This window comes from Balearica regulorum, chromosome 3 (assembly GCF_011004875.1).
Source record: "Balearica regulorum gibbericeps isolate bBalReg1 chromosome 3, bBalReg1.pri, whole genome shotgun sequence".
Classification (NCBI taxonomy): Eukaryota; Metazoa; Chordata; class Aves; order Gruiformes; family Gruidae; genus Balearica; species Balearica regulorum.
In genome coordinates, this window is record NC_046186.1 from 117,890,216 (window position 1) to 117,904,154 (window position 13,939).

The 13,939-nt window shown below is 41.9% G+C and overlaps 1 protein-coding gene across 9 annotated transcripts in view; it reads left to right on the forward strand.

Annotated features, from left to right (window-relative positions):
* Positions 1-267: 267 nt before the first annotated feature.
* Positions 268-13,939, forward strand: part of KIF16B (kinesin family member 16B) — a 141,955-nt gene continuing 128,283 nt past the window's right edge. For 5 of the 9 annotated variants that reach the window (XM_075749732.1, XM_075749733.1, XM_075749734.1 and 2 more), the window contains exon 1: positions 275-478. In XM_075749732.1, the coding sequence (XP_075605847.1) occupies positions 432-478 (47 nt within the window). In that variant the 5' untranslated portion in view covers positions 275-431. Of the gene's footprint in view, positions 479-13,939 lie in introns of all 9 variants that reach the window. The other 4 variants (XM_075749727.1, XM_075749728.1, XM_075749729.1 and 1 more) reach the window with 4 other exon arrangements.

The window sequence follows — 13,939 nt, forward strand, 5'->3', positions numbered from 1 at the left end:
AACCCCTATCGATCCATGTATGTATGTCAGGGGATGGCCGTCTGGAGAAGCCCCCACTCACCCCCCCGGGTGACGGTGGCTGCCCCGCACCCCTCCTCCCCAAGCCCCCCCCCGCCGACCTTCCTCCTCCTCCTCTTCCTCCCCCGCCCCGCCGCGGCCGAGGGCGGGGCCGCCCGGCCGGGAGGGGCAACGCCTTACGACGTTGTTTGTCCCTCCGCTGCCCCCATAGCCGCCCGGGCGGGGGGAGGACGCGGCGGGGGGCGGGCGGGGGTTGCCATAGCGACATGGCCTAGGCCGGGGGGCGGCCTGCGCTCGGCCCCGGCGGGCGGGCGGGGCGCGGGTCGGCAGCGAGGGGCAGGCCAGGCCAGGCCAGGCCAGGCCGGCGGCGGCTGGAGCAGGTGCGGGCTCAGGCGGCCCGGCGGGGATGAGCCATGGCTTCGGTGAAGGTGGCCGTGCGAGTGCGGCCCATGAACCGCAGGTGAGTGCGGCCCGGCGGCGGGGTCGCCACGGCCTTTCCCACGCCCCGCTCCTGTGGGGCTGCGCGGCCCCGGGGCTGCAGCCCCTCCGCTGCCGCCGGTCACGGAGCTCACAGAGAGTGCGGTGAAACTTCGTGTCCCACCTGTGCGGGCGGTGACAGCCATTGCCGCGGTGGAGGTTGAGGGGCAGCTCTGCCTGGGGCTTCGGGGGTTTCTTGGCGCTCGGCTGAGCGGCTCCGTGTGACAGGAGCGGCAGCTGGGAGCGCTTCTCCTCCCCGGCAGGCTGGGAAGTGGCTCCCTCGTAGTGCTGGGGCCTTTCCCGGACAGTTCAGCCTGTCACAGTCTTAAACGTTGGTTTGTCTGATCCTTTTATAGTGCCGAAAAGGTTACTTTGGTGAAGATAAGAAAGTATCGAGAGGCAAGGCCCTGCCAAGGGTGTACAACCAGGCTTCTAGAATGTGAAAGCAAGCTACTTCATCTAGAAACCACAACCCCTTGTACCTACTTGAAAGAGAGAGATTGTTGTCCAGTGCATTTGTAACACTAGCTTTTGTGGAGGAGCCATTATGGTAAAGGTTATTAGTAGGCTACTTAAGCTCGAAGTATAAAAGAGGCAGTCTGCCCCATTTACTGTACTGACAAACTCCTTATCACTCATTTTCTGAGATGCGTCCAGGAAATAAACAGTTTTCTTTGGTGAAATAAGTGCATAATATGCACAATAGGGTTAACTTTTAATGATATAATTTAAGAACCATATGTAGAAAATTATCAGATTCTACTGGCAGTGTTCTTACTTCTTCCTCGGTTACGGAATGATGTAGCCAGTTGAAAAGAAAAGTATTTTAAAAACATAGGCAGCCAGTCTGTCTCCCACCTTTCCTTTCGCTTGATCTGATTCAGGTATTTAAAATAATTCGCCAAGTTCTGAAAGTCAGTCGATATCTTGTCATTTTCAGTGGGGGAAAAGCAAGCCTTATGAAAACAAAGTTGATGAAGGTTGGAAGGGGAAAATATTGGAGGTTGGTTTCAAGTAGTTTAGGCAGTTTGATGGAGCTGAGTCAGGGTCAGGTCAGGGTTGGTGAATAATCTTGTCACACCCTCCTGCTTCCCCCAGCCCCCAGATGTAACCATATGGTTTTTATAAATTTTTAAAGTAACTTTATATATACACTTCACTTTTTCTTTGAGAATCTCTGACAGCACTTAGCACAGGTCTTTAAAGTGTTGCTAAGACTTGTTATTTGTAGTGTTTCAGTAGCATAGAGAAGTTTTGTTTGCAGACCAGAACTGTCGTCTGCTAAGAAATAGAAGAGAGGGAAATGGAAAGCATATGGCAGAAGGGAAAAGAGCTGGTAATTGTGATAGGCAGTGGAAACACTGACAGATGAAGTGTGACCAGAAGTTTGCAAGTGTTGTGGCAAAAGAATATTACAGACAATGACTCTGGACTTCGTGTCTAGAATATACATGGGGCTAGATCAGAACATACCTAGAAAAGGATGGAAATTGTGACATGATGGAAAAGAAAGAGCCTAAGAGCAGGGCAGGCAGAGGCCTGGTGCGATCGACATCGCCTTTGACATGGAGTGCTGAGTGGCAACAGTGCTAGGCTGTGAATAAACTTGTTCTGAAAACTAGTAAGTATCTGGCTATGGAAATAAGCAAACTATGAAGAGCCTTCCAGTTCATGTTAAAACCTTGCTGTTTATGGGATGGTGCTTGATGTTTATAAAACATTATCAGGACGCTGGATTCAATGCCATGGGATGTTGCTTCTAAGTCTTGATTTTTCAGAGGCGCAGTCGCTGTTCCCTGTGGCACTCAGTACTGCAGCTGGGGAGTGGTGCTGGGGTCAGTGGTGTTCCTCTCCTTCAGTCAGTGCCAGCCTCGTGTGCTGTGTATTGTAAAACAGATTCTAAGCTTTAGAGGATCCAGTAGCTTTTCCTTTTGAAATAGTGAAGGTTTGGTGAACCATAAACCATGAGCAGCAATCAAATTTTGCTTGTATTGGTTTCCCTTGTACGTGTGTGCTCTCAGCAGTGCTCCCTTCCCCTTTATGGGTTGCTGCAGAGTTTTATAGAGGAAGGACCTTTCTGCCTGTTCAAAGGAACTTTCCAATCGAGTGTTCATTCTGCACACTTATTTTCAAAATATTTAACATGATACTGTGTAGAGTTAAATTTAATTTCGTGTGCGTGTCTAAATTTGCTTTGGTTTGTTCGAAGCTTAATCATATAACGCAGTTTATTTCATGCGTCATTTTTAATTAGAGAAGACAGAGTTAATGAATGGTTATTGGTAAGACTCCTGCATTATGGAGCAGTTGCACTGTGTGGTGTCATAGCAGTGCTAATTGTGTAATAAGTCATGAACATGGATCTTGGAATGAATCATGTGATAGGGAGGGGGTTGTTCTTTAAGGATTACTTGCTGTTCCATTGCTTAGATGACAAACTTTAGTCTTTTTTTTTTTTTTTCTCTTCTGCTGTGATTTATTTTTAGTCTTCTCATTCTCTGACTTTACCTGGAAGGAATTTGTTCATTTCAGTGCTGTTGTCAAAGCCCTTGACCACTCTTCTTAAAGTAGTTAACATCCCAAATTGTGATACACAGAGGTTACACTAGAGGTTTTCGACTATATCTCTGGATAACGTAATAAAAATGATGTCTAATGGCTTTATAGTTACTGGTTGGAAAGCAGTTGTGAGAGGGAGCTTAGAAAGTTCAGTTACTTGGTTAGTCCCCATCTATCTTTTGGTTTCCCTAATTCAGTACCGAATTGCAATGACAGCCTTTTGGTCTGTGCTTATATTTTAATGTTTCTGTAAAGTGGCTAAAAACCTGCCAGATGGAAGAAGGCTAGGTTTTCTTCATCGAGTAAAAATCTGCAGGGAGGTGAGCTTGGGTGGTTGATGTATTTTGCTCTGGCAAGTTAATGGTTTTGGTCACCATTATTTCTAAGGTTCATTTCCCAAAACAGTCAGTAGAAGCATTCATTTATTATCTTATAATGTGGAGGACTTGACTGGACAATCCTATATCAGGTCCCACAAAATGCAGTTTCTCATCAAGATCCTGTCGTTCCTCAGAATGGCTGTTTCCTGGGCAAAATAATGGGATTATAGAGAAGTGAAATCGGCTTTGGAGCACTTTTCTGTTCACTGACTGAACAGACGACTTTGGGTTACTGGTTACTAGTCACTGTCTTCTGTGTAGTGCGAGGTATTTGGGATCCTGTTAAGCCTAACCTAACTCTGGCTCACTGTTTTGTACTGTGCACTGCATCTGCACAGTTCAAGTAAATACTCTGCTTTTTGTTCATCTGTCTTTTAAGAAGAATGAGGGGGTAATCTTTTCTTACTTCCCTTTTATGTCATGTTTTCTCTGCATGAAAACTAGAATCAATTAGTGTTAAGGAAAAACACTTTTATACTTTTTGTCAGTTAACTAAAACCATCTAAAGGATGCTAATTAAGAAAAAATGTTTTGATATGTAATAAAGGAAATATCAACTTGATTCTTTCAGATACTATCACTAATTCTTGTGCCCCTCAATTTCTTACACCTCATAGCTCTGTTCTGTTTGGCTTTTAATTCATGAAGTGATAGAGGAAAACAAGCTTTTTCTGATTTTTAACCTTTTTGATCTTTTTTTTGCACTTGCATGAACTAATTATTGTATTTAACTGGTTGAACAAACTAAATGAGGCTCATACGCTGTCCTTAGCTGTGGAAGATGCAGCTCACATCAGAATGTGGCTTTGCACTGTAGTAAGTTAATCTTCCCTGTGCTTATCCAGTGCTCTCGGTGTTTTTTAAATGTTTATTTAAATGAGCTGTGTAGACTTTCCCACAGCTCTGCTTGTATTTCCAATGTAATGAAATAGAAATTGCAATTTGATTTGATTTTTAAATGATTGATTTTTAACCTTGCATGCATAAACTCCTTAGATTTACTCTCCAAACAGAAATGACTGGTGGGGATGGCAGAAATGTGTGTCAGTAGCCATAGTGCTCTACATAGTTATACAGTCATTCGCAACGACTGCGTGAAGATTGAAACCTTCTATGTTTGATAGTGGGGAGACAGAGAAAATGCGTTTTATTACTTAGAGAAGGCTTTTGTGTGACTCTGGGATTTGTTTGAATTAGAAGCCATGCTGATACTTTAATCCACAGATACATTTTGTGTGATTATTCATTAGACCTAAGGCTGGCCTTCTTGGTTTTACATTATTACACCTCTCGGTTATGCTTGTAAGTCTAAGTTACTCCTCTGCGTACAAAGCTGGAGTCAGAGTGCTTTGGGAAGTTTAGGACCAACTTTATATTAACTTTAAAAAGAACTGCTTGCACAATCCAAGCCTTAGTGTCAATAGCAGAGTTTTCAACAGCTGAAATTAATATGGCAATGCAAAGGGCAGAGATGTAAAATAAGCTGTTTCATTTTACAAGGAACATGTGACTAGAGTGTTTTTGTAGCAGCAAAAAGAGATAAACAAGTAAATAGTGAAGAGCCAGCTGAAATCTTAATTTCCATTCTGAATGTTTACAAGTGATTTAGGTAGGATCTTACTGAGAGCATGAAAGTTATAATTAACTATCCCTGCTTTTTAGAATTGAGAAGCAAAAGAAATACATGGAGAATATATTATAGAATTTCCAATGCAGGGAAGCGGGGAATGAATTGGTGTCTCATGATGGATTGCTGTGTCTAAAATATGGTTACTGTGTATATTTTTCATTTTCATGAATTTGTAGAGTGTTTTGACAAAATATGTATAACATCAGTGTAACACAGATAGAGTGAGAAAAGATGGAGTAATTACAAGCAAGGATACCTGTAGTTTAAGATCACATTTGTCTCTGAAGTGCATGATGAAATTTTTGCTGCATCTGTTTCTGAGCAGTGGTTGTTGATTGTTGCTCTTAAGAGGTGTCTGGAGTGATAGCAGAAACCTAACTCAGCTTAAATATGGCAAAGTGTTGCAATACTGTCACTTTCTGAACTACACGACTGATGAGGATAAGCCATTTATCAGCAAGCTGAGTTTACTATTTCTTATGTTAACTCTTTAACTTCTGTTTTAATAATGGTGCTTGTGACTTGATTTATAATCATGTGTAATTTCTTTACTATAAAAAGAAGTTGGAAGATCTGTAAGGATAGGTGAGGCTCTGATGTGTCTGGGGTGAGTGTACGTTTCTCTTGCCTCTTTCTTTATCCATGGGTGAGTCTGAATCCAATAAAAATCTGCTTTGATGCTGAGTTGGCAAGATAAACTAACTGTTCTGAATGTAGCTTTTTTACCTTGCCATATTTTGTGTCCAAAACCTTGAACCTATGTAGTGACCTCCAGCAGATTTTTCCATTGGAGAAGTGTTCAGACACGCACCCCCTCATCAGCATGGTACTTCTGTTCTTGGTGTTGGACCAATGCATAAAGATGTAGACTCTGATCTGAGTTCTTGGATTGTGTAAAGGTGATACTAAGAGAACTTGAAGTCCAAAGTTGAAAGTGTGTTTGGTTTTGTAAGGTACATGAAGAAACAGTTTTATTTTCTATTTATTGTCTCTCACCTCTTCAAGAGAAGTAGAGTTTTAATTCATCAACATGGTCATGCTCACCTCCTCAGGACAGGTCTCTTAGTACAGGGGGGACCAGAGGGGTAAGCATGATGACATTCATGTCATCTCTCCTTAATGATCACTACCTTTTAACTGACCCGAGTGAAGATGACCAGTGGGTTGAGGGAGGTGATTCTGCCCCTCTACTCTGCTCTCGCGAGACCCCACCTGGAGCACTGCTTCCAGCTCTGGGGTCCTCAATACAAGAAGGACGTGGAGCTGTTGGAATGAGTCCAGAGGAGGCCCATGAAGATGATCAGAGGGCTGGAGCACCTCTCCTATGAAGACAGGTCGAGAGAGTTGGGATTGTTCAGCCTGGAGAAGAGAAGGCTCCGAGGAGACCTTATTGCGGCCTTCCAGTACTTAAAGGGAGCCCACAAGAAAGCTGGAGAGGGACTGTTCACAAGGGCATGTAGTTACAGGATGGGGATAATGGGTTTAAGCTGAAAGAGGGTAGATTTCGATTAGATATTAGGAGCAAATTCTTCACTCTGAGGGTGGTGAGGCACTGGAGCAGGTTGCCCAGAGAAGTTGTGGATGCCCCATCCCTGGAAGGCAACCTTGTCTGGTGGAGGGTGTCCCTGCCCATGGCAGGGGTTTGCAACTAGATGGGCTTTAACGTGCCTTCCAACCCAAACCGTTCTATGATTCTACGATAAGATGTGCTTGACAGATGGGTTATGATTGGCAACGGCTTGAGGATTCCCAGTGGATATGGCTAGGTTCTTGAGTGGGGTTAAGAGCAGTGGACTGCTTCATTCATTTCGCCTTGGCAGCTCCGCACAGTGAGGCTGCCAGACATGAGAGAGCACAAAAATCTGGTACTTGTTCAGTTGTGAGAAAGAAGTGTAGCATCTGATCCATGTTTCCACAGAGGTGAAATGAAGTGATTGTTGTATGGCCACGTTACCTGATGGTTTAATGTGTGGGACTTTGAAAGAGAGGAAAGGAGAGGTTGGTACAAAAAAGAGGTGTACCTGTTCTGAAGGGGCTGTTGGTCCCTGGTTTTGGAGGTACCTGACCAGTGCTAGAGAAGGCTTTGCTTGTTAAATGCATCGAACGTGTGTTCTTCGAGCATGGGTACCAACAATAAATTGTGACATAAACATTTGTAATTATTTAAAAATGCCCTCAAAGATAATATAAGTCTCAGTGGTGGTAGTTCTTGGCTGTCATTATTGCTGTCTGTAGTTCTGGAATGAAGATGCAACTGACCTAGGAGTGTTTGCTAGGAAACATGGGTGCTACGTATTGTGAGGCTCGTTTAAATGGTATCTGTGGAGATTGTATATTTGAGAAAGGGATGTAGTAAGCTGTGTTACAAGGCTGCAAGCAGACCACTTGAAAATTGAGGAAAGGCTGGAGAACTTGCTGTTGAAGCAAATGAAGTAGAAACGACAGCTTGTTCACAGCAGAGCATTGACTCAAATTTGTAAGGACTAGAAAAAACCAGAGAAGACCACAGCGGGCTTACAGAAAAGTCTTGGTTGTCAGTGGCAAGAATAAGTAAGAGGTGATAGAAATCTTATAATGAATATAGAAGCATGGGAGATGGTTGCGTTTTAAGGTTTTTTTTGGCATAAGGGTAATAAGTAGTAGATAAATAGTTCAGGCCTGGTTATATAGGAATGGAAGAAGCAGCAGCCATGAGGCGGGGGTAAAAGTGCCAAAGTTATTTTACTCAGTAGTTTAAGAACATTGCAAATGTGAAGCAGAATTGTCGCTCTCCTGAAGAGCTGAAATCTCGAACGCTCTGGCCGTGTGTTTCCTAAGGGGTGGTAAAATGCAGTACTGGACAGCTGTGTTAGGGAGCGGGGTCTAATGAGAGTGTGGCCTTTGCTGAAATGAGAAGTTAACACCAAACAGAGAAGCCAACACCAAGGTTGATAGTTGGCTGGGAATTTGGATGCCACAGGTCAGGTTATTCTAGAAAAACTAGTTGGACTCTCCTTAGGCTTTTCCACAATAGCAAATGTCAGCAGCACTGAAGCAAGCTGAAACTTAGGGGTACAAGCAATAGAGAATGCCAGCACTCTCTGGTTTGTTTTTTTTTTTTTTTCTTTAGAGTTTCTCACCTGTGCTAAAGTCCATGGTCTTTGAACATCGGTGGCTTGTTTTCCTCTTCTTTCTATGCCCTTTCCCTCTGTGGTTAATCTTTGAAGTTTTTCTGCTTAGAAGTGATGAATTTGAACTTAGGAGCATGCTACAATCACAATGCAGTTCTTTTTTGCAAATGCATTGTAGAGCCAAACACTGAAGCTGTGGATGGTGCTTCCCCCAGTGAGCCCCTGGGTCAATGTCTTGTAAAGTCCTGTTTCTGGAATGCCATTATCTGAATTATGTTGGGAAAGATCAACAGAAATGACTGGAATCATCGATTCAAAAATATTGAACTAAATGTGTACTCTGTGTTATGACTACCGGAATAGATTAGGAGATGCAAATCTAGAAATACTTGCAGGGCTTAAATGTTGAAAAGAGGAATGAAATATTTAGTTATGGCTCCTTCATAATATCTTGAGAGTAATGGAATGAAGCTAATAATGGATCAAGTTAAACAGTATCTAAGGAATTACGGCTAATGAGAGAGTGCAGGTTGTGAAGAGTCTCCCGAGGGGAATGAAAGCCCAAGCAGTTGGGAAGAGCTAATTCCTTTGAAGAAAGTCATTACAAGAAACTATCTTGCTTGAATGGGAAGGTGAGGCTAGACCTGGGTGACTTCTGAGTAGCTCCTGTGCTTGCCGTTCTACCACCAACCTCCTCTGCAGTGGTTTTTGCAGAGCTTTGTAGACGGGAGAGAGACTATACAGGGTAATGCAGTCTTTAAAATGGGATCTTGCCATTTTCATGTATGAAGCAAGATGTATTGGGGAGGGAGAATCCTGAGTGCAAAGCTTTATCCTTGTGTTGGTGAGCAGCAAAACTGGAGCAGGCTTGATGGCTGCAGAAAGAGCTCTGAGGAGTTTCAGCAAAATACTGGCTTCCCATTAACGGAAGAGTTAATGGCTTGGGCTGACAGTTAATCTTGCATAAACCACCAGAGATCAGGAAGCCCACATATAGCCTCTGTTTACACGTGCTTATTTTTCTGTCCTTTTGTAGTGCTTTAATGCAAAGGCTTCAAAAGCTTTTCAGGCCTGCGGGATTTGTCACAATCGCTACCTTGTTTTGTCTGTCCCTCTCCTAGCATTGAAGAACAAAGACCTTCCAGTGCCGGTGAGGCCGGAGCACAGTGGCAGCGTGGGCACGTGTGGGGCAACTTAAACCAGCCTCATTTGCAATTTCTAATCCCCAAAACTTTATGATCTTAAGCATTTTGAACTTAAAAACCTAGCTTTAGAATAGTGTTTCCTAGTTCATTTATTTCAGTATTATCAAACACATTGCCAGCTTACCTACGAGTGTTACATCGCTAAAATAATGAACAATAAAATACTTTGCTTTTTGTTGGGAGCTACCTGAGACCTGCAGAGAAAAAGGTAATGAGTCTCTCTCTGTATTGTAGCTTTCCTGATGAAACGAAGCGAAAGAAAGGTGAGTCTGTTGGTTTCTCAGGCTTTGTTTATTTGAAATTAAAACCAGTTTTGAAATAAATGGGATTAGCACTCAGCTGTTTTAACTGAATTGAGCTCTTGGACTTGAAGACTCTTAGAAGTCTGAGTATCTGAAAGGCAGGTATTGTTGGTAAGAACAGCTGACTGAAGAGCAAAGTCCTCTATTTTGCAGTAGCTATGAATACAAACCCAGGGTTATTTATTGAGAGAGGGTTTTTTTAGAGTTATCTAACAGAAAGAGGGTGTATATGGCACTTGGCATCTTAATTGCTGATGGACTGAAGTTATTGTTGAAGACTCAGACACTTCAAATATTGACTTTATGATGACTCTTCTCCAAAGAGTTTATATTGTAAATGCAAAGCAGTAGGGAGATACAGAAACCTGGAGCACACCCATCATTTTTCTGTATGCTTGTACGTTTGAAAGATACTTGTACTTAGATAACTGCAGTCATTTGTTCTTCAGTCCAGATCGCTTGTATGTGTCTCAGTAGAGAAAAAGAATGGCAGAACAACAGCCTTATGGATTACTTGAGGGGCTAAAAGATCTGTGAGATCAGGCACAATTTTTTAAAATAAATTTCTAACTAGGGTACCCTCTGCCCCAAAAGACAAGGGCACTGCAGGGAAACAATCTGATTTCTTTGAATGATGATTTGCTGTACACAAGAGGTTAAGTTGATATAGTCTTTATGACTTGGAATAGCAGGAGCAAAATAACAAATGAGAAGAAATGAGATATTAAAAGCAAAAATATCATGTGGACTAAAATCCAAGAGTCCTAGAGAAACTTCATAGTGTCATAAGAATTACAACAGAATTCTAGAATGCCTTTCAAATCAACTTGGTTGTGTCTGAGGTTATATTTTATGTTGCTTCTGCCAAAGATGGGCATTTGCTACATTTTCTTAAGGCTGACATCAAAAATGTCTTAAGAGGGGGGTTCAGGTGCAACTGTATTAAAACTTAGCTATAAGGGACTAGTTCCTACTGGTAAGACCATTAGTGAGCCTGGTCTGATGCTCCTCTACGCAGGCAAAGCAGAAAAATTGCTGTTGACATAATCTGCTAATTAAAGCTTAAATATTATTCAGATTATTATGCAATCATTAACCGTGGCATATGTGGATACAGTAACTTTTTTTTTTTTTTAAGCTAGCTGTTGCTGGTGATTTAAAAATTTGCTTATGTAGCTACCTACCAGACCTGATTTGAGTTGTTGGGAGGTGAAATCTACCTATAATATTACTAAAAATACAAATACAAAAAGCAGGTCAGGTATGTGATTTCACATAGTGACCAGTTTGTTAGTGTTACGATGAGCGTGCATAGTTTCCCCTCAAAAGCTAGGTATCATTTGACATAAGACAGCACAAGGATACCTGTATGTTTATTTTCCAGAAGAGCCTTACTGCTGTAGATTAAACTACTGCCTTTCAGTATTGTTGGTAGAATTTATTGTTATGGCTAAAGGCATTTAATCTAGGTTGTCCTTCATACAAGAATTGATGTGTGTGTGCACTAGTATATAAACTAAGGGAATATTTCTGTTTCATGAGATGTGCAAGATTCCCCCTGTTTCTGCATTCTCTGTCACTGGCTTTATTATTCTGGTTTCAGCTGCTCTGTGAAGAAAGTTCTGGGAGTAGCAGAAGTCTCTCATTTAACTATTTGCACAGTTTGCCGATGCTGCTTCTAAAACTGGTATCACAAAAGGGAATGTGGATATTATTATAAGTCTGCGCTAACTAATTATTAAGATTACATTGACCGTAGAAACCCTTGTGCCCACATAAAATGTGCTTTATGACAAAACTCTCTTTTAAAGTACCAAGTATGCGCACAGCTCGTTTCTTTTCCTGAGACACAATCGCAATTGTATCCATAGAAAGCTGTTTCTTTTAACTTCAGTCCCCAGGAATTGTTTCTGCTGTTTTCTTGTCTGATTTCTTGAGTTGAAACTTGAGAGATTGCGCAGCCCGTCTGTCAGCCAGTCCAGTCTCATCCAGCAGTTTTTGAGTCTGTTGGCCGATGTCAGCCAGGTTTGACAGCTTGGTAGAGGTCTCGAAAGTAATGAAGATGTGTTGGTCAGAGAAAATGGGAGGCTGCAAAAGAGTCTGCAGAGCTCTCTGGGATGAGGGGGAGGCTGCAGCCCTTACCAGCTATTGGAGGATCCACCTAGGAGCCTCCTGTCAAACCAAGTCCGAAGGACCTCCTGTTGCAGTTGTGCCGCTTGATGTACAACGTGTAGTTGTTAACTTTTAGACTATATTAGTGTAAACATGGCTTCAGCCGTGTAATTATGGGTTTGTAGCCATATTAGCCAACAGCATGGGGTCGTGCTGAGCTATTGCCCTGCTGTTGAGACAACTGTGACTTTTAGACAGTGTGATCGTGTAGTACCTACCGGTGACTCAAGCCACAGTGGATTCCCAAAATCTTGTGACTAAATCAGGTTGCTTGACTTGTTCTGATTTTAGGTCTCAGCTGATATTATGTTGAAACTACTTGTTATTGAAGTTTATGGAAAAAATTACTTTAATCCAAAGGGTAGTGAAGATGCTTTATATACAGACCATTAGGTTTCTGTTTTTAACTGCACCTGGATATGGAATCACATTTTAAAAACAGGTACTTTCTACAAAATAATTTGATAAGCATTGAAGAAGTTAAAAAAACAAAACCACAAACTTAAACAAAAACCTCTGGATGGGAAAGAGAAATTGTGTGATATTTCAGATTGCACTAACTTTACTTTTCCTGTGGTTACGGAAAGTAACAAAGAATTTCTTGTGTAGGAGGGTTTTTGTTTGACTTTTTAAAGTGTACAGTTGAATTGAATGTTCCCCTTTTAAGAGTTACTCAAACAAAGGAAAGTGTTCTTGGTCTGTGTAATTCAATAGGACATCAGGGCAAATGTACAGTTAGTATGTTACAAAGCTACAAGAAAAAGCCAAGTTCTTTCTGTGACACACTTTGTACTTGTTTTTCAGTTAAATCTACCTTGAATTTTCCTGGTCATTAAACAACCCTCACACTTTCACTTTGTGACCCCAGAAATACACCTGGGTAGTGAACAAGCAGAGTGATAAAATAGGACATCCGTAATGTTGTGCCTAAAATGTGAATATAAGAAGCAGCAGGCACTTTGCTGAAAAGAAAAGCCATTGAGCATGGTTGAGTTGCTTTTACAAGTGCTCAGACTATGTTTCTGAGTAGCTGAAAAACAAAATCGCATCTGCTCTCCAGTATAATCCTTTTCCAATAGATGTTCCATTAGATGTCTACAGTTAAGTGATTTCCGAGAGTATATTTTACAGACTGTCTTTCCATTTTGACACAGAGATGCTCCACAGGCAGTTGAGGTAGTGCCTGTGTCCTGGTCCATGCAGCCTTGGAGGTTTGCTGAAGTGGTCTTCTGAAACCCTGGGAAAGCTGATTGCACTGTCTGCCCTGTCCTTTTTGGTTTTCCCTTCCCACTCCCCAGCTGAAACACGTGTTGTTCTTTCTGTTCTCTTTTTGGAGTCGTGTCTGACAGGTATTATGGTAATCACAACTGATTCCCATAGTATCAGTTTAATGGAAAACATATTATCATGATTTTCTAACGAGATAAACTATAATGAAATGCTGTAGTGTCTGAGTAATACAGACCAGATTAATAAAAAGCCACTATTTAAATAACTGAAGCTTCCATTGAAGACCTTAAAGGAAGGAGCTTAAAGATGAACTTGGAAAAAGACCAAACACATTTTGCACATCTGTAGTGGCCATTTTTCTAAAACTTCCCTTGTTGACTTATGTTTGATGTAACAGTGCTTTTCCATGCTCTTCTCCCTCCTCTCTGCGGATGATCATCAGAAAGTCTTGTGGAGGACTGGGTAAGTGACATAATGAACAGAAGTCATTGAAAGTCACTTTGAAATCTGGAGATACTGCTAACATTTGTCTGCCTGTAGTATGATTTTGATTAGATGTGCAGAGGTGCAAAAACTTCTCCGGTCTTTGCCCCCAAAATAAGTAGGGAATATCAGGGAAAGAGAGAAAGAAACTTGACATAGAGATATCTGCACTGGAGCTTCTTCCATGAAGCTGCTGTGTTTTGATGAGGCAGCTGAATCATCTTCAGTTTGGGGCAGATCTTCATAACCCATGTGCCCCTTGCGATGAAGAGAAATTATTGGGACTTTGCCCAAGTAAGCCATTTATCATGTTATCCTGTTACAAGACAAGTATACTAGCTCTTTTAAGCATATCTTGGTACTAATATTGATA